General features: G+C 38.0%; 1 protein-coding gene across 1 annotated transcript in view; it reads right to left on the reverse strand.

Moving 5' to 3' along the window:
- The window catches only part of Gpr158 (G protein-coupled receptor 158), a 407,492-nt gene that overhangs the window by 189,519 nt on the left and 193,885 nt on the right, over positions 1-24,088 (reverse strand). Inside the window, exon 3 of the mRNA XM_052156881.1 lies at positions 18,083-18,185. Coding sequence (XP_052012841.1) covers positions 18,083-18,185 — 103 coding nt within the window. The remainder of the gene's footprint in view (positions 1-18,082; positions 18,186-24,088) is intronic.

Here is a 24,088-nt window from a genome sequence, read left to right on the forward strand (position 1 = left end):
CCATCAAATTGGGAAAGGATATTCACCAACCCCACATCTGATAGAGGGCTAATATCTAATATATACAAAGAACTCAAGAAGTTAGACCACAGGGAACCAAATAACCCTATTAAAAATGGGGTACAGATCTTATCTTAACAAAGAATTTTCACCTTAAGAAGTGCTCAACATCATTAGTCATTAGAGAAATGCAGATCAAAACAACCCTGAGATTTCACCTTACACCAGTCAGAAGGTGTAAGGCTTCAGAAGGTGAATGGCTAAGGGCAAAAACTCAGGAGACAGCAGGTGTTGGAGAGGGTGTGGAGAAAGAGGAACACTCCTCCACTGCTGGTGGGGCTGTAAGATGGTACAACCACTGTGAAAATCAGTCTGGAGGTTCCTCAGAAAACTGGACATGAGACTTCCAGAGGACCCTGCTATACCTCTCCTGGGCATATTCTGGAATCCCAAAGGATTCCCCGGCATGCAATAAAGACACATGCTCCATTATGTTCCTAGCAGCCTTATTTATAATAGCCAGAAGCTGGAAAGAACCCAGATGCCCCTCAAAGGAGGAATGGATACAGAAAATGTGGTATATTTATACAATGGAATACTACTCAGCAACTAGAAACAATGAATTCACAAAATTTTTAGGCAAATGGTTTGATCTGGAAAATATCATCCTAAGTGAGGTAACCCAATCACAAAAGAATACACATAGAATGCAATCTCTGATAAGTGGATATTAATTAGCCCAGAAGCCCTGAATACCCAAGGCACAAATTGCATAACAAATGACTCCCATGAAGAAGTATGGAGAGGGTCCTGATCCTGGAAAGGATTGATCTAGCATGGGAAGGGAATATAAGGACAGAGAAAAAGGAGGGAGGTGATTGCAGAATAGATGGAGAGAAGAAGGTTTATGGGACATATTGGGAGGGGGGATCCGGGAAAGAGGAAATCATTTGGAATGTAAACAAAGAATATAGAAAATAAAAATATTAAAAAATTAGTTATTGGGCATTGATGTTTTCCTTTTTGAAAATTTTCTTCAGTTCACTTCCCCATTTGTAGATTGACAGGTTTTATTCCCTTGGTCCTTAATTGTACATTTCTTTGTTAATCCTTGGTATTAGCCCTTTATCTGAAGTGTAGCTGGTAAAGATTTTCTCCTGTTTTCCAAGCTGTCTGTGTGCTCTGTTGAGTGGCTTTGTTGCTGTGCAAAAATGTTTTATTTTCATGTGGCCCCACCTATTGATGCTTGAGTTTAGTTCCTGTGCTACTGGTACTCTGTTCAAAGGGTTTTTCCTGTGCTGAAATCTCAAAGTAAATGTTACATTTTTGTCTAAAAGTTCAGTGTCACAAGTTTTCAAATAGAGTCTTTGATCCATTTGGAATAGATTCTATGCAAGGCAAAAGTCAAGAATCCCATTTCCTTCCCACAGGTAGAAATCCAGTTTTGCCTGTACCATTTGTTGAGCAGGCTATCTTTTTCCAATGTATGTTTTTGTCTCCTTTTTCAAAATGCAGGTACGCATAGTTTTGTTTATTTCTGGGTTCTCTATTCTACTCCATTGGTCTACTTGCCTATTTTTATATCAACACTAGGCGTTTTTATCCCTATGGCCCTGAAATGTAATTTGAGATCAGGTGTTGTGATGCACCTAGCACTGTCCTTACTCTTTAGGATTGCTTTGATCATCTGTAGTCTTTTTGTGGTTCCATATGAATTCTTATATCGCTTTTCATAAACCAGTAAAATATGACGTCAGAATTTTGACAGGTATGGATGGCTTTAAACCTAAAAATTAATCTTGGTAATGCCAAAATTTTTACAATATTAATTCTGTCAATTCATGAATGGGGAACTTGTTTCCATTTTCTAATATCATCTGTGATTTCCTTTGTCAATATCTTGAACTTTCCTAGTTAGGGTTAGTATTGCTGCAATGAAATGCCATGACCAAAAAGCAAGTTGGGAAGCAAAGGGTTAATCAACTTGCACTTCCAGATCATAGTTCATTATTGGAGGAAGTCAGGAAAGGAAGTCAAGCATGGCTGGGATCTGGAAGCAGGACCTGATGCACAGGCCATAGGGGGTTGCTACTTGCTGACCTGATTCCCATGGCTTGCTTAGGTTGCTTTCTTACTGAACCTAGAGCTGCTAGCCCTGAGATGGCAACACTCACAATGGCCTAGGCCCTTCTCCATTGATCACTGATCAAGATAATGACTTAAGCTGAATCTCATGGAAGCTTTTTGTCAACTAAAAATCCTTCTCTCTGATGACTTTAGCTTGTGTCAAGTTGAGACAAAACCAGCCAATACAGGAGTCTTTCATTTTCTTACTTAGATATATTTCTAAATACTTAATTTTCATAGTTATTTTGCATGAGATTTTTTCCTAATCTCTTTCTCTTGAGAATACACTATTGGTGTAAATGACAGTTACTGTTTTTACATTGGTTCTGGACCTTCTTACTTTTCTGTGTTTATTATGTCCAAGAGTTCTATAGGAGACTCAAGAGGGTCTTTCAAGTAAAGAATTATGTTATCTATAAAGAGATGGTTTTATTTATTTTCCTACTTTTATTCCATTTATGTCTTTCCCTTGTTGAGTTGGTATAGCTAAGACTTAATAACTATATTTAGTAAGATACTAGAGCTATGTTCCATCTACTCCTAAATTCTCCAGAGCTTTATCATGAAAGTATATTGAAAATTTAGAATATATTTTCAGTATCAGTTGAAACAATTATGTAGTTTTTGTCTTGACACTTATTTATAGAGTACAGTTTAAGGCAGAATTCAGAAAAGATTCAGGCAGTAGTAATGGTGCACTATGGTTTATTGGTTTGCTTGAAAGAAGAATACACATAAGATAGTAACACCTACTGTGAGAGTTTCATGTAGTGTTATTATTATCTTATATTAAAATAAATTGCATTGTTGATATGACAATTCCAGTATTCATGAATATAAAAATGTTATAAAATATATATACTTTATTCTTTTATGCTCAAAAACAACTAAAGATAGAGTAAAAAAAATCACATAAAATGATGTCATACAAGATCTCCTTTCACAATTTGACCATCTAACTCCTGGGAGAACCAGATGGCTAAAGGCAAACGTAGGAATGTTACTAACAGAAACCAATGCATTATGGCAGCATCTGAACCCAATTCTCCAACATTAGCAAGTCCTGGATACCCCAACACACCAGAAAAACAAGATTTGGATTTAAAATCATTGATCATGATGCTAGTACAGGAACACATGAAGGACATACTTAAAGAAATTCAGGAGAAAATGGATCAAAAATTAGAAGCCCTTACAAGGGAAACACAAAAATCATTGAAAGAAATTCAGGAGAATACAAAAGCCAATAAGGAGGAAACGCAAAAATCACTTAAAGAAATACAGGAGAACCTTGATCAACAGGCAGAAGTCATGAAAGAGGAAACACAAAAATCGCTTAAAGAATTAGAGGAAAACACAAACAAGCAAATAACAGAACTGAGCAAAAATTTTCAGGACCTAAAAACAGAAGTAGAAACAACTAAGAAAGCACAAAGGGAGACAGCTTTGGAGATAGAAAACCTTGGGAAGAAATCAGGGACCATAGATGCAAATATCAACAACAGAATACAAGAGATAGAAGAAAGAATCTCAGATGCCGAAGATACCATAGAAACCATGGACTCAACAGTTAAAGAAAATGCAAAATTCAAAAAGCTTGTAACCCAAAATATCCAGGAAATCCAGGACACAATTAGAAAGCCAAATCTAAGGATCATAGGTATTGATGAGAGTGAAGATTTACAACTTAAAGGGCCAGCAAATATCTTCAACAAAATTATGGAAGAAAACTTCCCTAACCTAAAGAGAGAGATGCCCATGAATATACAAGAAGCCTACAGAACTCCAAACAGACTGGACCAGAACAGAAATACCTCCCGTCACATAATAATCAAAACCCCAAATGTACTAAACAAAGAAAGAATACTTAGGGCAGTAAGAGAAAAAGGACAAGTAACATATAAAGGAAGACCTATCAGAATTACACCAGATTTCTCACCAGAGACCATGAAAGCTAGAAGATCCTGGGCGGAGCTCATGCAGACTCTAAGAGAACACAAATGCCAGCCAAGACTACTATACCCAGCGAAACTCTCAATTACTATAGATGGAGAAACCAAGATATTCCACGACAAAACCAAATTTACACAATATCTTTCTTCAAACCCAGCCCTACAAAGGTTAATAGGGGGAAAGCACCAGTACAATGAGGGAAACTATACCCTGGCAAGAGCAGGATATTAAGCTTCTTTCATCAAACCCAAAGAGGATAACCACACACATATAAAATTAAAATAAAAAATGTTAGGAAGCAATAACCACTACTCACTGATATCTCTTAACATCAATGGACTCAATTCCCCAATAAAAAGACATAGACTAACAGACTGGTTACATAAACAGGACCCTACATTTTGCTGCTTACAGGAAACATACCTCAATGTCAAAGACAAAAACTACCTTAGAGTAAAAGGCTGGAAGACAATTCTACAAGCAAATGGTCCCAGGAAACAAGCCGGAGTTGCCATTCTAATTTCAGATAAAATTTCTGAAATTATAAGACTTTCAACCTAAAGTCATCAAAAGAGACATGGAAGGTCACTACTTGCTGGTCAAAGGAAAAATCCAACAAGGAGAACTCTCAATCCTGAACATCTATGCCCCAAATACAAGGGCGCCCTCATTCATAAAAGAAACTTTACTAAAGCTCAAAGTACACATTGCACCTAACACAATAATTGTGGGTGACTTCAACACTCCACTTTCACCAATGGACCGATCAGGAAAACAGAAACTAAACAGGGAGACAATGAAACTAATTGAAGCTTTGAACCAATTGGAGTTAACAGATATATATAGAACTTTTATCCCAAAGCAAAAAAATATACCTTTTTCTCAGCACCTCATGGTACCTTCTCCAAAATAGATCATATAGTTGGTCACAAGACAGACCTCAACAAATATAAGAAGATTGAAATAATCCCATGCCTCCTATCAGATCACTATGGAGTAAAAGTGGTCTTTAGTAACAGTAAAAACAACAGAAAGCCCACATACACATGGAAACTGAATAATACTCTACTCAATGATACCTTGGTCAAGGAAGAAATAAAGAAAGAAATCAAAGATTTCTTAGAATTTAATGAAAATGAAGGCACAACATACACAAATCTATGGGACACATTGAAAGCAGTGCTAAGAGGAAAACTCATAGCTTTGAGTGCCTTCAAAAAGAAATTCGAGAGAGCATACACTAGAAGATTAAAGGAACAACTGAAAACCCTGGAACAAGAAGAAGCTAATTCACCCAGGAGGAGGAGAAGACAGGAAATCATCAAACTCAGGGCTGAAATCAATCAAGTAGAAACCAAGAGAACCATACAAAGAATCAACAAGACCAAAAGCTGGTTCTTTGAAAAAATCAACAAGATAGATAAACCCTTAGCCAGACTAACCAAAGGGCATAGAGAAAGTATCCAAATTAACAAAATTAGGAATGAAAATGGAGATATCACAACAGAAACTGAGGAAATTCAAAAAATCATCAGATCCTACTACAAAAACCTGTACTCAACACAATTGGAGAATCTGGAGGAAATGGACATTTTCTTAGACAGATACCAATTACCAAAATTAAACCAGGATCAAATAGACCATCTAAACAGACCCATAACCCCTAAAGAAATAAAAGGGGTCATAGATAGGCTTCCAACCAAAAAAAGCACAGGACCAGATGGTTTCAGTGCAGAATTCTATCAGACCTTCAAAGAAGACTTAACACCAATACTCTTCAAACTCTTCCACCAAATAGAAACAGAAGGAACACTACCCAACTCCTTCTTCGAAGCCACTATTACGCTGATACCAAAACCACACAAAGATCCAACTAAGAAAGAGAATTTCAGGCCAATTTCCCTTATGAATATCGATGCAAAAATACTAAATAAAATTCTTGCCCACAGAATCCAAGAACACATCAAAACTATCATCCACCATGATCAAGTAGGCTTCATCCCAGGGATGCAGGGATGGTTCAATATACGGAAATCCATAAATGCTATCCACTACATAAACAAACTCAAAGAAAAAAACCACATGATCATTTCATTAGATGCTGAAAAAACTTTTGACAAAATTCAGCATCCTTTCATGCTAAAAGTCTTGGAAAGGACAGGAATTCAAGGCCCATATCTAAACATAGTAAAAGCAATATACAGCAAACCGGTAGCCAACATCAAACTAAATGGAGAGAAACTTGAAGCCATCCCACTAAAATCAGGGACTAGACAAGGCTGCCCCCTCTCACCATATCTTTTCAATATAGTTCTTGAAGTCCTAGCTAGAGCAATTAGACAACAGAAGGAAGTCAAAAGGATTCAAATTGGAAAGGAAGAAGTCAAATTATCACTATTTGCAGATGATATGATCGTATACTTAAGTGACCCTAAAAACTCTACTAGAGAACTCCTACAGCTGATAAACAACTTCAGCAAAGTGGCTGGCTACAAAATCAATGCAAGCAAATCAGTAGCCTTTATATATTCAAAGGATAAGCAGACTGAGAAAGAAATTAGGGAAATGACCCCCTTCACAATAGCTACAAACAACATAAAGTATCTTGGGGTGACTCTAACCAAACAAGTGAAAGACCTATATGACAAGAACTTCAGATCTCTGAAGAAGGAAATCGAAGAAGATCTCAGAAAATGGAAAAACCTTCCATGCTCGTGGATTGGCAGGATTAATATAGTTAAAATGGCCATCTTGCCAAAGGCAATCTACAGATTCAATGCTATTCCCATAAAAATCCCAACCCAGTTCTTCATAGAGCTAGAAAGAGCAATTCTCAAATTCATCTGGAATAACAAAAAACCCAGGATAGCTAAAACTATTCTCAACAGTAAAAGAACTTCAGGGGGATTCAATATCCCAGACTTTAAACTCTACTACAGAGCAATAGTGATAAAAACTGTATGGTATTGGTACAATATCAGGCAAGCGGATCAATGGAATAGGATTGAAGACCCAGAAATGAACCAATACACCTATGGTCACTTGGTCTTCGACAAAGGGGCTGAAAGCATCCAGTGGAAAAAAAGATAGTCTTTTCAACAAATGGTGCTGGTTCAATTGGAGGTCAGCATGCAGAAGAATGCGCATCGATCCATTCTTATCTCCTTGTACCAAGCTCAACTCCAAATGGATCAAGGACCTCCACATAAAACCTGACACACTGAAACTAATTGAAAAAAAAAACTGGGGAAGACCCTGGAGGACATGGGCACAGGGGAAAAGTTCCTGAATAGAACACCAATAGCTTATTCTCTAAGATCAAGAATTGACAAATGGGACCTCATAAAACTACAAAGTTTCTGTAAAGCAAAGGACACCATCAAAAGGACAAAATGTCAACCAACAGACTGGGAAAGAATCTTCACCAACCCTAAATCCGACAGAGGGCTAATATCTAATATATACAAAGAACTCAAGAAAGTAGAACCCAGAGATCCAAATAACCCCATTAAAAAGTGGGGTATGGAGCTAAACAAAGAATTTTCACATGAAGAACTTCGGAGAGCTGAGAAACACCTTAAGAAATGTTCAACATCGTTAATCATTAGGGAAATGCAAATCAAAACAACCCTGAGATTTCACCTCACACCAGTCAGAATGGCTAAGGTCAAAAAATCAGGAGACAGCAGGTGTTGGCGAGGATGTGGAGAAAGAGGAACACTCCTCCACTGCTGGTGGGATTGCAAGATGGTGCAACCACTTTGGAAATCAGTCTGGCAGTTCCTTAGAAAACTGGGCATGTCACTTCCTGAGGACCCTGTTATACCACTACTGGGCATATATCCAGAGGATTCTTCAGCATGCAATAAGGACACATGCTCCACTATGTTCATAGCAGCCCTATTTGTAGTAGCCAGAAGCTGGAAAGAACCTAGATGTCCTTCAATGGAGGAATGGATACAAAAATGTGGTATATTTATACAATGGAGTACTATTCAGCCATTAGAAACAATGAATTCATGAAATTCTTAGACAAATGGATGGAGCTGGAGAACATCATACTAAGTGAGGTAACCCAGTCTCAAAAGATCAATCATGGTATGCACTCACTGATAAGTGGATATTAGCCTAGAAACTTTGAATACCCAGGACATAATCCACAAATTAAATGATGTCGAAAAAGAATGGAGGAGTGGGCCCTGGTTCTGGAAAGACTCAGTGCAAGAGTATAGGGGAATTCCAGAACAGGGAAGTGGGAAGGGGTAGATGGAAGAATAGGTGGACGGAAGAGGGCTTATGGGATTTGCGGGGAGTGGGGACCCAGAAAAGGGGAAATCATTTGCAATGTAAATAAAAATAAATAAATAAATTAATTAATTAAAAAAAATTTGTAGGTCAAAAAAAGCCTAGACATAGTGGTGCAGGCCTTTAATCCCAGCACTTGGGAGGCAAAGGCAGAAGGCTCTCTGTGAGTTCCAGGACAGCCTTGAAAAACCAATAAACAAACAAACAAAAATCTTTAGGCCAGCTCCTGGGTATGTCTCCAATGGCAATGAAATAATATAGGAAATGCCAACACATTCATGTTTATTGTGGTGCTATTGAAATCTAAGAAATCAGACTGGGCCTCCATTCAACAGAATGGATAATGAAAATGTGCCCTACATACATAGTTGACTATACTTCATTAATAAAGGTGAGGTGTGTCAGTTCCAAAAGAATGGATAGAAAAGTCATCATAATCTAGACTTAGCAAGCCATGTGTCCCACACTCTATAGACTCAGGAAGTATGTATGTTATGCTGTCTAGACTCAGTAACCTTCGTGCTCCATGCTGTCTAGACTCAGCAGGCTGTGTGTCCCATGATGTCTAGACTCAGCAAGCATGTGTGCCATGTTCTCTAGAACTCAGCAAGCCATGGGCCCTGTGCTCTCTTGTACATGAAGACAATGAAAAGTAAAAGTGATGAAGTAGGAGAGAAAAAGGAGCAGGGAAAGGTCCAGGGTCAAAGGGACAAGCAAGAGACAGCACATTCAAGGAATGAACATTTGTATAGAAATGTCACAGAGAAGCCCACAAATATGAAAAATAAATATGGGTTCATTAAAAAGCTATATTCATATGCACACACAAAAACCCCCACAAGATTCTGTGAGGAACATAACTTAAAAAAAAAAAAAAGCAAAGAACACTAAATGTTTTAAAACTACCTAGGGAAATGTTTTACATACTCAAAGCTTTCTGCAGGACACAAAGGACAGTTTACCATAGAGTACCCCAAATTTATCAACTTGTGCTTATGTCTTCTCTCTAGGATGAGGGAATATACAATTTGTGTAAGTCAGATGGCCACCAACAAATAACAACAGGCTCATTGCTAGACTGATGGACGGTACGTAAGCTCACAGTCATTTGGTGTTCTGTGTACTGTGAGAATGGAGGCCAAGAGTTATGCATCCTTCTACACTTAGCACTCAGTGTGTAATTTTTATACACACTGGACACTCAGTAAATGCTTATTAATGATGCAAGTGTTCTCTAACAAGAGTGAATTAACTGATCATGCAACACACCATTCTTCGTGCTTTCAAACCATGCATGCCTAGGAACTTATTCAAATAATATTTTTCTAGATTCTACACACACATTATAAAAATGCGTCAAGAATATGTTATTACAGATGACTTTAGCACTTGTAGGCAAATATGTGCAAACCATGCTGGTGATATTTGATTTGTAGATCTCAGTTCCTCTCTGTACAGAATGTCAATGTGCTGTGCTAAAGCTTAGAGTCCCTTGAGGATGGGACCTGAAACGTCCAAATAAAATGGATATGTTCTAAAAGAAAAATGGTAAATACAGAGCCTTGAAGAAAATACAGAAAGGGATTTTGGAAGGAGGTTATCACTGCATTTATAGGATATTTGAAGAATATAAAATATCCGCATCTAAACAAGCTTGTCAAAGCAAACTGTCAGTGTGCAACCTATTTGCTAATTTTAATTTTGTTACCTTGACAACAGAACATTGAACTGCTAGAAATTTATGCATAGATATGTACACACTTCATGTATGCAAAATATATGTATCCATGTATTTATTACTGACACTGACTAATAAACATGTAAACCCTAGACTAATAAGCAATGCATATCATATTTCTTCAATGCAACTATTCAAGGTGACATTGACATTGGATGTGATACTTAAAGGAAATTTCCCAACCCCAAACCATGGCCATAAAATAGGTCCAAAGTTTCAAGAAGACTGCCCCTCACCCCTTGGAATTCCAGAATATAGCCATCCCATTACCCAATCTACAGACCATCTGACTAAGTGCTTACTCTGAAGCCCAGAATGGAAAAACAGTCAATCTGATTTTTTCCCATCCTGCACTTTTAAAAACCAGTTTATCCTACAAAGCAGATTCTGGAATGAGCAAAGCCATGCTCTCCCTTTCCCTACCCTGGACTATAAAAACTATTCTCAGACCCCACAGTACGTTTTCCTGGACCCTCAGTTACTGATGGTTTGAAGGCACCAGCGTCTCAGACCAATCAAAGTCTGCCTTTGCTGTTTTGAGGAAAACTGAGTCTATTTTATTTTCTTCTAATGACAGTCTTACAATACCAAGTTTTCAGAAGGACCATAGAAATAAACATAGTACAGACACTGGAAATAGGGAAGAATTTGGAAAACTATAAACTTCAGAAAGTCCTTTTTAAATTTCTATTAAATATACAAATTTTAATTTTAATTTTCTATGCATTCCAAAGTTTCCCCAACAAGCATGCATCATTTTTATAATAAAATGTTTTAATATTGCATCCTCTTGAGTCTTGGGAGATGGATGGCTCCATGGCTAAAGTACTCACTGGGTAAGCGTAAAGACCTAAGTTCATATATTCAAGCCACACAAAAGTTAGGCATGGTCGGATATGCCCATAGCCCTGGTGCTGTGAACTTGAGGGTTGAGGTGAGACATGGGCTCCTAGGGACTTACTGTTCAAAGTACCAAGTTCTGGGCTCAGTAAGAGACCTTGTCTCACAAAAATATGGTGGACAGGACTGGGGGAGAGGCACCCTTGTCAAACCGTGTCTTCCACATTTGCATGTACAAGCATGTATGTGTGCACACATGCATATACAAGTACACATCACTCATGCATCCCACTCATGCATACATCATATGTGCACCACATATACTACACAGGACATGCAAATGAATCGCACACTCACACATCATACACATACTATGTATATACTACACACATGCACATAAACCACATATACCACACACCACACACACATGCACAAGCACACATTATGTCTCCTTATACACAGTAAGTTGACTTTGTCAACTGATAGTTTATTCCAAACACAGAGAACTTATGAATCTATCACTGCTAAAAAATCCTTAAAAAACTTCCATCCTCTGAATTGTTATGAACCTCAGATTTTTGTAATCTTTAACTATGTGATAATTTAGCTTTTATAGAAAAGTTACAAAAGAGAACAAAATAATTTTATGTATATTTTAACTAGGGTCATGAGTTATTTACAGCCTTATATTCTCATATTCTCTTAATAAAAGATCAAGATGTTATACATATAGTACTTTGGGTGAACATTAAGCGTAGGCTAGATGCCCAGTGTCTTCATACATAAACATTTTGGTTTGTGTGTACTGATGAGAGGCCCTTCTTGCATAAAGTAGGGTATAATATTCAAAATTAAGAAGATATCCACTATAATTGTCTTTGTGCAGTCCTTATCAAAATCCTACCATTAGTCACAATAATACTATTTATAGTTACATTTCTCCATCCACGATGGTTATTTATCACGTCACATTTATCCTTATTAAAAGAAATCCACAGGCTGGAGAGATGGCTCAGTGGTTTAGAGCACTGACTACTCTTTTGAAGGTCCTGAGTTCGAATCCAAGCAACCACATGGTGGCTCACAACCATCCCTCTTCTGGTGTGTCTGAAGACAGCTACAGTGTACTTACATATAATAATAAACAAATATTTTTTTAAAAAAATCCACAAAGGAAGAGTTATCACACTTTACATATGATCTAAATGAACTTCACCTGAAAACAAAAAATGGTCCAGGTCACAGTTCAAGTAAATCATTGAGGTAAGATTTAACCCTAGCACTTATTCCAAAGGCTGTGTGGCTTCATTGTTATCTGACAGACGCTACAGGTAGAAGTTCACGCCTCAGATTACTGACCAGAGCTGTCCTATATAGATGAAAATGTCCCCAAATTCTTGATAGCACTGTGACAAAGCCAAAACCGGCACCACTGGTGGAGCTGAAAGCCTTTTTTCTGTGGTTTAGTTCCCATGGTTTCAGAAAACACTATGCAGGATGCCAAGAGAAGGGAGCAATTGAATAGTGCTAACCAGTTGCAGCACCTAGGAAGGAACCATGACAATTGACAGTGTGGCAAGATATGTGCAAAAGCACAATAAGTTGCATTCCAGTGATGGTGACAAACAAGAGCTGTCTAACTTAAGTCACACTCACAGGAGGGAAGACATGCCTGACACTGGAAACCTAGCCCCTCACTGAGGCTAGTGAAGACATCGACCTTACAGAAGACTCTCCTAGCACCCCTTTGCTACACCAACACCTCTTACTACATTATAAAGCTTATTCTTATACCCACAGTGAAGTGTAGCTACCACCCCTCATCACAGAAGCCTCTAAGTACATAGCAAGAGGCTCAGCTCAGAGGCACCCCCCTCTGCCCCGGCCCACAGCATTCCTGCATTTTGTCTTTTGCAAAGAATTTCCGTTTCCTTCCCTGATTTTCAAGGCTCTAATTTCTAGTCTGTCTCCTATACCAGGTGCTTTTCATTATCAGTAGCACAGGAAGAGATAAAGTACAGAGAGCCATCTTCAACTGCTGGTCATTGGTAACTTGGGATTTATTTGGAAGGATGCACAAACTGAAATCAATCTGAAAGACAAGAAATACATCCGAAAAGCCGATAGCATATCCCCAGGAACCAGAGATGTTCTTGAAAATGGAACTCATCTGAAGATGGATGAACTTGGGCTGGAGAGACATGACACCATCATGAGCTGGCCTTTCATCAACCGGGAAGTGAGCAGCCTGGATCCGAGGAGACAGCTGTCCATCAGGACTTGGTTTTGCTGAAACCCTGCTATCTCCAGGTGTCAGCTCTTATTAGTTCACATGACTACCGGTTTCCTAAAATGATGCCGGGATGCAAATCTCAGGCCTGTCATCCCAGTTTCAAATCACATCATTTAAACATACCCTGGTTGGTCTTTACCCGCCCCTGTCTACCTTGTGCGTAGATATAAATAAAGGTTCTTATAACACATCACACACTGAAGGAGGTTTTAAAACTCTGCATTTTCTGCTCAACTTCATTAGTCATTAGGGAAATGCAAATCAAAACAACCCTGAGATTTCACCTTACACCAGTCAGAATGGCTAAGATTAAAAATTCAGGAGACAGCAGGTGTTGGAGAGGGTGTGGAGAAAGAGGAACACTCCTCCACTGCTGGTGGGGTTGCAAATTAGTACAACCACTCTGGAAATCAGTCTGGCGGTTCCTCCGAAAACTGGGCACCTCACTTCCAGAAGATCCTGCTATACCACTCCTGGGCATATACCCAGAGGATTCCCCACCATGTAATAAGGATACATGCTCTACTATGTTCATAGCAGCTCTATTTATAATTGCCAGATGCTGGAAAGAACCCAGGTATCCCTCAACAGAAGAGTGGATGCAAAAAATGTGGTATATCTACACAATGGAGTACTATTCAGCCATTAGAAACAATGAATTCATGAAATTCTTAGGCAAATGGATGGAGCTAGAGAACATCATACTAAGTGAGGTAACCCAGACTCAAAAGGTGAATCATGGTATGCACTCACTAATAAGTGGATATTAACCTAGAAAACTGGAATATCCAAAACATAACCCACACATCAAATGAGGTACAAGAAGAAAGGAGGAGTGGCCCCTGGTTCTGGAAAGACTCAGTGAAGCAGTATTCAGCAAAACCAGAACAGGGAAGTGGGAAGGGGTGGGTGGGAGGACAGGGAAAGAGAAAGGGGCTTATGGGACTTTCGGGGAGTGGGGGGCTAGAAAAGGGGAAATCATTTGAAATGTAAATAAAAAATTATATCGAATAAAAAAAAAAAAACCTCTGCATTTTCCCCAAGAGATCAGAACTACACAATTGCTCTCTTTTAGCACATAGACTATATGAAGGAATACATAGTCCTTTTCTAGGATTCTACTATAAATTCAGTGAATATTATCTTTGCAGTGCAGAATTTCTGCTTTCTGGGGCTCATTCTTTCTATCAGGAAGCTAACCAGTTTCCCTCTGATGCATCTAAGCTCCTGCATGTTCCTTCTAAGTGTCATTCCCTCAGTGGCCAATCATCCTTCTGATAAAACTCATCCTCCAAAGTTCTAGACTAAGTCACTAGTTATGCCAGCACAACACAAAATTTAAAATATAGAGCTAATTGCCAATGGGCCTTAAGAATTATCTCATATACACATATGTACATATACATGTGTGTATGTGTGTGTGTGTGTGTGTGTGTGTGTGTGTGTGTGTGTGTGTGAGATCATCCTTAGTATTGGTCTATGTAGTCCGGGACTTTGCTAGAGAATTTACATGTTCTCTCTCCTATTTTGGGTCTCCAATACCTTTGTCACATTTGGTCCAAAGATTACACAGTGTCATTCTTTACCAAATTAATGCCACTTCAAAGGAGTATAGAAAAAACAATCCACATTTGGAAAGAGAAATGCTATGTTTTCATATGTATAATGTAGAATATATTAATAGTCTACATAGATGTATCAATACATCTATGCATAATATAGATGTATCTATATACAATTTTTGACATAAAATCAGAGAATTTAGTATTTTGTGGGGAAGAAGGGGGGCTAAGGGGAAGAGGGAGAATCAAGAGGAGTCACAGAGAAACAAAAATGTCACATTTTCTCTTATGCAGAATCTAGATTTTATATGCATATATTTCGTACATAACATTAAAGCAAAGGGGGCCTATTTGGGGATCAAGGGAATCAGTGGGAGAAGAGATGGGGCAAAGAGGGTAGAGGATACAGTATGCTTATGTATGAAAAGGCTATTATATTGTGTGCTGATTGTAGATAATATAATTTTTAAAATATGAAAGTAACTTCTATAATTTTCTGAATTACTATCACTAAATGATATCACTAAAATTAACATGACACAATGTGCAATCATGTGGTATATACTAATACATACTAAGATGTATAATGAATGCTTGCATAGACCTTAGTTGATAACATTCATTTTCCTGGTCAAAGTGTTAGACTTTTTCCTTAGCAAAGGATGTGGTTAAATGTTGGATTTTCATATGACCTGACAAAGGATCCAGGAAGATATATTTGGCCTAAAAGATGGGCTTCAAATTATTACAACAACTGGTTTCCTGTTCTGTCACCAAGTAAAGCCAAGTTGGGTTAAGTATATGTTGAGGTCAAAGCTACACTCAACTATAGACCATCCTTCTGAAAACTGTGGTATCTGGAAATAGTGTACACAACATGAGAGTTAGACTCTTAACAAAAAATAAAATAGTCAGCTTGTCCAAAGACAGTGGGTCCAGTCTATACTTTAAAAAAAAAAACCCACACACACAACAGTGTTTAAAGTAAGAAGAAAAGTAGGAGTGTGCAAACTAAATAAAGCTAAGTTGTTAAAGGTTAGCCGGCTTCTCCTAGTGGTGTTATAAGTTAGTGGCACAGTCATTCTCTGGTCCCACAATATTTAGATGCTTTATTTCAGTCACACAGTGGGAGCTGAGAAGAAATGTGGGTAAAACACATGTAAAATACCAAATACTTTCACACAACACAAGCTAAGCCTACCGCTTCTCCTCCTGTGCTGAATCATAAGTTATGGCTGGACCACAGATGTGAGGAATGCCATACTATCTCTGACATTCGCGGGGTTGGGTAGACTCACACACACATGCACACACACGTGCTCTCACTCTCTCTCTCTCTCTCTCTCTCTCTCTCTCTCTCTCTCACACACACACACACACACACACACACACACACACAGCATCAACATTCTAAAATACTATCACCATGGTTATTGTATCCTTTCTATGGCCTCAGAGTAAATTTGAGAAGTCCCAGACCTTGAAATTTTTGCTCAGTATGTCCTTGTTTCTGCTGATTAGAATCTGAGCAGTGTACACCTGGGTTTCCATCTGCATCTGGGATTCCAAGCAGGAATCAAGCTACCTTGTTAGTTCATACTCTCCCTGGGAGCTCTGGTCCCCCAACAGTTTAGGTTATAATATTCAAGTCTAGTCCTGTTTTACTGAAGGCTGTCAATGAGAGTTTCTGTCCTGAAGTCCCAATCGACATGTTCTTCCCACATCAATATAGCTTATTTCTTCAATTTCATCAAACCAGCACAAGTTTCATCTGCCTGTGTCCTTCCTTCCTTTCTTCTATGTCTTCATCAACAGAGTCTTATGTCACAGTAATCATGAGCCAGATTTATAGCTACCACCTTGCCTCACAGCAGGGGAACTGACAAACTGCCCTTACAGAGCTCACTGCATATAAACTTAGGACTTAATGATGTATGTGCAAAAGACAGAACCTCCACATTCCTGTCTACACCTATTTTTATAGCAAGAGTTATACATGACTGGGGAACCAAGAAGAAAGTATAAGTGGATTCATGCTCCAAGAATGAGGTTTCCTAAGAGGAAGAAAACAGTTTACTGATAAACCTATAAATGTCTAAGAAAATTCATAGAAGTCAACTGTCACAGTAGAGGTTCAAATGTACTCTTTGAATATTGTCTGCTAGAGATGCAATATCACAGGGCAATAACAGAGTGCTGAAGATTAATGGGTCTATATGAAAGATGTATATGTCTAAACTTTAACAGTCACAAAATCCAATTTTTTATGAAACCCCCACATTTTTTGCCAACTACATTACTCATTGTCTGGTAGCACGTCCAAAAGCTGGACATGAGAATTCTCTATGTTACAGAGAAAATAAACTCAGTGATTAAATTCCTACTCCATTCTCTGGAATAGGAATAGAGTAAACAGATGACCATAACCAAGGTTCATTGCTGGTGTATAAACCTTGTATAATCATTCCACTTTGATATGAAGAGACATGTAAATATGAGAGCTCTGGACATTGCATAGCAATGTGAGACAAAGTCACTCCCACAATTATACTCTGTTAGGGGAGGATGGATGAGCAGGATGGTAGGGAAGGAATGGCAATGTGTGAGCCTAGAATGGTAGATCTTGATGCAAATTTTAGAGTAACTCCAGGGAATCATTCAGCCCCAAAATAGGGAGCTCAGGCCTCTAGTAGTGAAGGTCTGAATTCTTCAGACAATCTGAAAAGCTTCAAAGAATTACCCTCAGCCTCAGAAACCACACTGGCAACATCTTTCATTTAATGAGACCCTGAGAAGATCCTATTAATCCATAACTGGCAACCTGAACAATGGAAATTGGATGATAATAAATTTTTGTTGTTACACGCTCACTGATAATGTTCCCTGCACTATTTATAAGTAACATAGAAACAAACTCATAAATAAAATAAATGGGCAAAATACATTTTAGAAACTTGCTAATAACAATTCTCAAAAGAAAGCCCTAGAGAGTATTTTCCTGGAGGTATGATATCTTCAGGCTTTCGAATGTTTGACAAACTAAAATATTCCTAAGCACATGTCTTCATGCTCTGCCACACCCAACACTGAAAATGTCAAACCCAGATGAAAATCCAGTAAGTGATTCAAGAAGACCAATGAGGCTTTGACCTTATTACTTCAACAAGTTATCAGTGAGCAGCTTACCAAAACAAATTGATTATCATCCAAGAACCTGAAAGATTGTGCGTGCACTTGTATGTGTAGAGGCAAAAGAGCACTTACTCTGGAAGTTGTTCACTGAGAAGACACGGGGATGATAGAATCCTGCTTTGCAAACACACTGATAGGCTCCAAGCACGAATCCCAGGCCTTTGATTGGCATACACTACAGAAAAGAAAAGACAACAATGTATTTGATCCACAGTGTGGTTCACAGCATGAAGACTCACACATATCTATCACAGCAAATGTTAGCAAAACTAACACATTTTCTATGAATAAAATACTTCATTTTCCTTCCTTTAGGTTTGTTTACCAGCTGATGTTTTAGATGTGACCGTTTCTTTTCTAAGCATACATTGTGAAGGCCTCTGTCAAGGCCTACTGCTCACTCATTCAGTTTAAAACATGCTGTGATGGCTTGAAAGAAAATAGCCATAGGCTCCCGGGGGGTGGGGGGTACTATGAAGAGGTGTGGCCTTGTTGGAGTGGGTATGTCCATACTGGAGAAAGTGTGTCATTGTAGGGGTGGGTTTTAAGATCTATGTTCACACTACACTGAGTATGGCACACAATCTCCTACTGCTGCCTGAATATCTACATGTAAACTCTCAGCTCCTCCTGCACCATGTCTGTCTGTATGCTTTCTGCCATGATCATAATGGGCTAAACTTACTCTGAGCTGTAAACCAGTACCAATTAAATGTTTGCCTTCATAAGAGTTGCTGTGGTCATGGTATCTCTTTCAACAATAAAACCCTAACTAAGACAGCTTGGTACCAGGGACCAGTGTATTACTGTGATAGGCCAGCTGGAACATACTTTTGTTTGAAGGAATGTGGATTTTGAATTAGGAAAGCAGCTGAGTACTTTAAGTGGCGTGTAATGAGCTATCTTAATAAGAATATGGAAGAAAGTGGTGCTGAAGGTGATTTGAACTGTGTGGGCTTGGATCAACAGATTTCAGAGATTATGTGACCTAGAGTCTGTTTTGTAATGTTTTGGAAATGTATATATATTTATATTTAAACATATATATACTATATATATTTCCTATATATATAAATAAATAAATATATTTATTTGTAAATACAATTTTATTTATATATATTATATATGTATTTATATATATTAAATATATAACATATTTAATTTATATATATATGTAAATATATATATATATATTCTTTCTGTCCAAAAGTTTTGCTTTTAGCTAGATTGAAGAGTTTTGGATTAACAGGACTCACAGAGGGGCTTTCAAAACCACCTAGTATTCACCGTGTGGCATGGATGTTAGTGGTTAATCTAATGCAGGCCTATAGTGAAAGGGGGCTACCTGAGCAAGTAAAAATGTAGATAAAATGTTTAAAGGAAAACCTGCTATTAAATGGAATAAAGGGAGCAGTGACCTCAAAGCAATACCCTACCCAACTAATCTTCCAACTTGTGCAAAGGAATTAAAGAAAAGTGGAAGGAATTTTTTTTAAAAGAAGTGTAGGTCTGGGCATGGTGCTGCATCCTTTAATCCTAGTACTCCAGAGGCTGTCCAGCCAAGGTTAAGCAGTAAAGGAAACCATCAAAAACAGAAACTCAATGAAAATATATTTGAAAGAGGGGGCCATGTTCTAGTCCTATCAAGAAGTAGAACTTGGCAGCTTTGGCCACATGGATCTGGCTTTAGAGTCAAGAATAAAAGAATGGGGTTATGGAGTCTCCCTCTGTAACTAAGGAAAGTTGCTGAGGCCAGGTGTGTGACAGGGTGTCTGCCTATGGAGGCCTAGAAAGGCTATCGTGTAAGGCTGTGAAAATGAAGCTTGGATTGTCTTGGGGACCCCAGCATGTTAGCGATACCAGAGCCTTGGGATATCTAGTGAGGAAAGCTGCTAACAGGGGATGGCACAGTTCAAGACAGAGAATTGTGTTGACACTTCAGAAAGAAGTCGGAGATCCGAAGAGTGCTTTGACATCAGACATGGAGATGCAGAATTTTGCCTAGATGATTTTTGATTTTTCTTTGGTCCAAGATTTTCACAATGCTCTCTTTGCTTCATTTTTAAATGGTAATGTATATCCTGTTCCATTGTATGTTGGAGGTTTGTGATATTGCTTTTTCATTTTGATTTTATAGGGGGTACAGTAAAGAAATTACATGAGTCTCAGAAGAGACTTTGAACTTTGGACTTTTAAAGATAGACTATGGTGACTTTTGAAGTTAGACTAAATACATTTTCCTAAATACAATGGCCCTATGGGTGCCAGGGAATGGAATGTAGTAGTTGGAATGAAAATAGACCTTCAAGGTTCATAGTGACTGGCACTATTAGGAGGTGTGGCTTTGTTGGAGAAGATATGTAAATGCATTTTTAAAAGTTATGTTTTTCTCTATCCCGGATAACTTCCAAATAAATGAGACAGAGACTATAAGAGTTATTTGATAAGCTTAATAGCACATTAACTGGGCAATCATCGATCTATTCTAATTCTCTAAGCTAATCTGGCTACTTCTCAGCCAAAATTCTCAAGATACATGCATTTTATCCAGCACTATTCTCTCTTCTGTCCAAGCTATCGAATGATCAGCTTTTATTGACAAATAAGAGAATAAATGTGGAGCAATATTTACAAAAACTTGAAACAGAAGATACTTAGAATAAGCATGAAAAGGCCAATTGCAGCATAATATGGGGGTCTGAGAAATCAGCATTTGAGTAACAAAAGGATAGTCTTCACACCATGTACAAAACATTATGCCTACAAAGGTGTGTCACTCAGGGGCAGGTTTTGAGGTTTCAAATGCTCAAGCCAGGTCCAGTGTCACTGTCCCTTTCTGCTTCTGCAGATCCAGGTATAGATGACCTATTTCTCCAGCACTGTGTCTACCACCATGCAGCCATGTTTTCTCCCTTGAAAATAATGGACTAAATCTCTGAACTATAAGCCAGCCCCAATTAAATGTTTCCCTATGTGAGAGTTGCTGTGGTCATGGTGTCTTTTCACAGAAATAGAAACACTAGGGAAGACAACATGGTTTTTATTTCAATCTCTCAGTGAATCTTACTGTCTTAAGAACTACTTAAAACCATTTGAATATTTTACAAGTCAGTCCACACTTGATGCTCCTATCAAAGCAAATGTAGGTAGGTGGGTAAACAGATTCAAAAAAAATTAAGACACAGAAATTACTTTTCTTAAATATTTATTAGATTTCATCCTTGGATCGAACTAATGCAAATTGTTGAGGGAATAAAAAAGCAGTAAATTTTAGGACATAAACGTAAAAGAGAAGAATTTAGGTGAACTAAGGATTCTAAAGTCTCTGTCTGTAAATCTATTTTATAGATAAATGTTCTACATGTTCATTAAAAGGCCAGCTGTCCAGATGTGCCCCACCAACAGACAGCAAGCACCCCAGAAATAAAATGCAGCTCAGCTTGCTTCAGCTGTACCACATGTAGCTAGTACACTGTGAGTATGTGCCAGGACAACAGGTATGCCAAGAATAGAAGAATTACTCTTATTGTTATTTCTTTCAGTATAACTTTCGTCCAAGATTTGGACCTTTCTCTTTTTCCATGATAATTAGACAAAGTTAAAACATTTAAGAATCAGAAGTCACAAGATGGCTTTCTAACACAGAGGTTTTTAAAGAGAAAATACTAAATAATTTAAATAATAATTCTACAGTCCAAGATTAAAACTGATGAGCATTGAGGCCAGTATTCTGTTTCATGAAAACTTCAGTAAATGAAATGTTTTTATATAGTTTGGTTTTCTAAGTCAAAGATACAGAAAAAAAATCTTGAAAGGGCCTTCATGAGCACTTTTCTTCATGAATGCCCCTTTCACACTTTTCTTCATTATTATTTCATAAGGTTTCCTCTTCCCTCTGTTTTTTTTTTCTGAATACACACACATATCCAATTATATTTGGGAATTAGGCTGAATTCAGAGGATCAAAAACTCAAAGCTTGCCTGGGCTGTACAGTGAGTTCACGGTCAATCTCATTAAGTTGGCAATGCCTAGCTTCAAATAAAAGGCCTGGGGATGGGACTCAGTAGTGCAGCACTTGTCAAGCATGTACAGGGCCCAAGGCTTGGGCAAGTGCTGCAAGAACATAGGTTCTATGATCAGAGGAAAACAAAATTTCAGATGAGTACCAGGCAACTCAATCTAGTTAACCAGTATTTACAAAGTAACTTCAGAGCAGAGATCTCCTGAAGAGTCAATAAACAATTACACATTATTTGTAATGATCCAATCATATTTAAGGCAATATAGAAAAGGGCAAATCATATCTCTGAGTTTTATAAATAAAAGGGCAAGTACAAGATTTACTTTGGAGGCTTGTTATAATTATGCAAACAGCCATAATTATGATGCAGACAATGCATCATAAAATGGCGATTTGAATTCAACTTGATCATGTCATAACCATGTGGATTTAAGATTTTCTCTGAAGTCACTCACCCATAAGTATTATTTTAATTTGTGAGAACATTCATTCAGTAAGATGCAAGTATAGTTTAAAAGAGATAGAACTACCAAAATATCCTAATCAACTAAGTAAGAGGAAGAGAAAAATGATAGTGACAAACTTTTGGCCAGGAAAACATTAGGAATGGAATGTCCGGCTAGGTTTCATGCCACACACCTGTGAACCCCACTACAAGGAAGTCTGGGAATAAACAATGGTAAGGTCAAATTTTCCTGAACTGCAGAGCAAATTCAAAACTAGTCTGGGCAACTTTGAAACAATGCCTCAAAATAAAAAGAGAAAGTGGGCAGATAAATAGCTCAATGTTAGATAACTCACCTAGCAATCATAAAGCTATGAGTTTGACCCCAATACCAAATAATAACAACAACAACAACACAACAATAATAATAATAATAATAAGTGGAGTTGTCATCAATCAACCCAGTAATGGCAGATTGAGTGTACTGGGAAAAGAATTACTTCAGCACAGCAAGACTAACTATGGAAGTACTTATTTGAAATTTAATTCTAGATTATGAATTCTTCAACAAAATAGCATGGTGTTTAGGAAATGTGTTTAGGCTGTGTGATTTAGAAGTAAATTGCATAAGAATGACACATAAAGCTGTGGGATCAAGTGAGCCTCAGTCAAGGATGGAGTTCCCATAGGCAATGAAAGAAATGAGATTAGGAACATGAGCAATCAATCCCTTGGCTTCTTGCTCACTCACTGATCACTGATCAGTTCAGCTGATTGAACTAACAGTGTGCATGCCCTCTTCCTGACCCCATAATCCCTGTTTCTCCCAGATGCTGCAAACCAGACTGACTAAGACAACCTTCTCAGTCAAAGGTCCCTGAAAAGCTACATTTCTTCTAGAAACCCAAGAATGCTCTGGAGGGCAAATGTGCATGACTTGCTGAGACCCAGGGTATCCCAAGAACTGAAAGGCTGGGTGGGAAGAAATTATTCTTACAAGATGCTAAGCAGAGCAATCAAATGAAGTGTCACTATTTCACTACCTACCTCACAATCCTTTGAGGTTTAAGGAGATGTCTCTTTTACTTTTTAAGCCTTGAAAAATGTAGAATATAAACACAGACGCTCGTTTAACACAGGATAAAACCTTCCAAATTGTATTCTGACACTCGTATCCAGTCTTCACTTTAGATATTGGCAGTGTTTAGTTGAGATATTAAAGTCTAAGCCTTCTTAACGTATCTTCTGGATGTCATAAGAGTGGATACAGGAAAGCAGCTTGCTATCTATGGAACAGCTGTTGAGGGATAGACCTTTGACAGACACTGAGATGCTGTATAAGAGCAATGGTCCTTCACTAAGTGAAGATGCCCTCCGTGATGAGCCCCAAGCCATCTGCTGAGCTTTACTATGGATGGACAGAACTAAAGGTGTAGCCCTGGCAATATAATACTTGCATTGCTCGCATAAGACCCTGAGTTCAGTTCCAGCTGTGTGGAGATTTACAAGAAAGCACCCCAACATGAATATAGTTAGCAAGAATTTTTTTGTAAAGTTAAATCCTTCCTAGCTTCCAAGATTGATTTGTGAATAAATTAAAAGTCAGAATAG

This window comes from Apodemus sylvaticus, chromosome 14 (genome assembly GCF_947179515.1).
Source record: "Apodemus sylvaticus chromosome 14, mApoSyl1.1, whole genome shotgun sequence".
Taxonomy (NCBI): Eukaryota; Metazoa; Chordata; class Mammalia; order Rodentia; family Muridae; genus Apodemus; species Apodemus sylvaticus.